Source organism: Hordeum vulgare, chromosome 1H (assembly GCF_904849725.1).
Source record: "Hordeum vulgare subsp. vulgare chromosome 1H, MorexV3_pseudomolecules_assembly, whole genome shotgun sequence".
Lineage (NCBI taxonomy): Eukaryota > Viridiplantae > Streptophyta > Magnoliopsida > Poales > Poaceae > Hordeum > Hordeum vulgare.
The window spans coordinates 471,257,671-471,260,364 of NC_058518.1; the positions used below are offsets into that span (position 1 = coordinate 471,257,671).

Here is a 2,694-nt window from a genome sequence, read left to right on the forward strand (position 1 = left end):
GGCGCCGGCCAAGGCCGGAGCAAAGCAACCAATCAGTGCGCCAAGGGAAGGAAGGAACCGGACCGGCAGCCAAGGACAAGAGGCCCGGCCGCGGGCGGTGGGAGAACCCATCGGATCTTCCATTATCGGTCGACCAACGGAGCAACCCACTTACGCCAACTCCACCGCACGACCCCATTGTATCCATGCGTGTCCGTTTGGGGTAAAACGGACGAAACAGATGGCCCAGCGCGCGGGAGCAAACAGACGTTTGTCCGTTTTGTGTCTGCTTTTGACCCATTCCGGCCCAACTTTGCGTCGATTTTGGGATGAAACAGAGAGCGTGCGGACGGACGGGACGCACGCTCGTCCGCCCCTGGCCCGCCTATCGGTGACACAAAGTAAAACCCACCCCGTCCCATTTGGCGCCATTTCCCCCAAACCCTCCCACTTCCCGCCGTCTCCCTCTCTCTCCCCGTCCATGGCCGATGCCCACCCGAATTCCGACGGCCCGACCGTCGACCAACCCGGAATGGCCAAGAAGAAGAACGCCAAGGCGTCAAGGAAGCCGCGGGCGAAGTGCACGCCGGAGGAGATCGCCAAGTTGGACGCGGAATCGGCGAAGAGGAGGAACCAAAGGGCGGTAGTGAAGGACAACGCCGCCGCGTGCAAGTTCGCTGCCGAGCGCGATGCGATGGAGGCCGCGCAGCGCAAGGTCGAGGTCGAGGAGAAGGAGGCCATCGTCAACAAAGCGCACGCCTCCTCATGCTTGGCATTTGTCGTCCGGCCGGTTTCTCTACAGCGGTCGTCGGCCCGGCGAGCATAGGCTCGTCGGTCGCCCGATCTCCTCACTGCTAATCGCCGATGTCGCGGACCACGGCTGTGTCGTTCGGCTTCCCCCCGCCAAGGCACGACGACCACACCCGTTTCTCGGGGTCGCCGGACGTGAGCGTGATCGCGCCTTCCACCCTACGCCCCTCGGCCTGCATCGACCCCAACGTCACACCTGGGTCCAGCAGCGGCGGCCGGCCGGCCGTCGAGATGCAAAGAAAGCAAGCACGTCCGTCGTTTGCGGGCACCATGTCGTCCCCCTGTGTCCTGTCCGACGAAATGGCAACACCAATGGCACCGCTTGACGACACCTACTGCGCCCAGTTCATGGAGGATGTGATCTACAACGGTGGGCATGTCCCTGCCTACGATCCCGACAAGACCGAAAGTCAGGATGGCCGCGTCCAGTTCGTTGCCGATGAAGAGGCTGACGACCGTGCTGACTACGACCATGGTGACTCGTGGCATGGAGACGACGACATCTATTGCGAAGGTGATGGCGATGAAGATGAAGGCAATGAGATTGATGTTAGTGGTGAGCCATTGTTCATCGACGAGCTCACCCAAAGAGCGGAAGCACAAAAGAAGAAGAAGAGCATTCGCACGGGTTCATACACCCAAGATGAGGACAAGCTGATTTACAACTCCTGGATGGAGATTAGCCAAGATCCGAGGACGGGCGCGCAACAAAAGGGCTAGTATTTTGGACGAGAGTTCACAAAGCTTTCCATGAAAGGAAGATGTTTGAGCCCTATCAAATCACAAGCGATCGTGGCATCACCTCTATTCAAAAGAGGTGGTTGTTCATCCAACAAGAGTGCAACAAGTATTGCGCCGCATTGGAGAGCACTGAAGCACGGCCCGTGAGTGGTCTCGGCGTTGGGGACATGGTATGCTCTCCTCATCCTAGTCCTTTCCTTGCTTTGGCCTTGTATATGTTTGCATGTCCAAATCTTGTTGATCATGTGGTGTAGGCATTTAGATCTTTGAAAGCATTCAAGGCCCGACACAATGACAAGCCATTCATGCTTATGCATTGTTGGACGATCGTCAACGATTGCCCTAAGTTCAAGGATCAATACCACGAACTTCAAAGGAAGAGAGGCAAGAAGACGGCCAAGTTTGCTGGAGGTGGAGATGGCGAGGCGTTGAAGAGGCCGAGGGGCAAGACCAACTCCAAGGTGGACGACATACGTGATGCCGCATCCATGGCCTTGCACGAGACTTTGCATGGCATGATGTCCCAAAAGGACATGAGGGACGAGAAGAAGCGGCAAAGCAAGGATGAGCAAATGAAGCAATACCTGGAGCTTCAAAGGAAGAAGCTAGAGATGGAGGAGGCGGTCAAGAAGAGGAAGATCGACCTAGAGGAGGCGGCCCGGCAAAGGCAGCTCGACATCTAGGCCGCCAATGTCGAGGCCAGGAAGAGGCAGCTCGACATCGAGGCCGCCAATGTCGAGGCCAGGAAGAGGCAGCTCGACATCGAGGCCACCAATGCCGCAACCAAAGCGAAGGAGGTGGCCCTTGCGATCATGAGCGTCGACTTGATCAAGATGAGCGAGAAGACGAGGAGCTGGTTCGAGGCCATGCAGAAGGAGATGTTCGACGCCGACGCCTGAACTAGGTCGTCCGATCGGATGTGACCGTTCTTTTTTGAAGGCTGGCATTGGTGCCACCCGCTGGGCCGCTGGCTGTGTGCCGGCGAGAAACAGATTCATTTTGGAGGTTGGTTGTGTTGCCGCCCGCTGGCTGTGTTGCCGGCGAACAAAACTATTCATTTGGGAGGCTGGCTGTGTTGCCGTCCGCTGGCTTTGTTGCCGGCGAGGACGTGTAGGTCGCTGGCTGTGTTGCCGGCGTGAAATAGGGCCGCTTGACTGAACTAGG

At 57.8% G+C, this 2,694-nt stretch overlaps 1 protein-coding gene across 1 annotated transcript; it reads left to right on the top strand.

The window, feature by feature from the left end:
- The first annotated feature begins 460 nt into the window (after nucleotides 1–460).
- LOC123401042 (stress response protein NST1-like) lies at nucleotides 461–2,429 on the top strand. The gene is made up of 4 exons (XM_045094761.1): nucleotides 461–700; nucleotides 1,135–1,415; nucleotides 1,784–2,197; nucleotides 2,240–2,429. Exons 1-4 carry the CDS (start codon nucleotides 461–463, stop codon nucleotides 2,427–2,429), a joined length of 1,125 nt encoding a protein of 374 aa, XP_044950696.1.
- The last annotated feature ends 265 nt before the right edge of the window (nucleotides 2,430–2,694 follow it).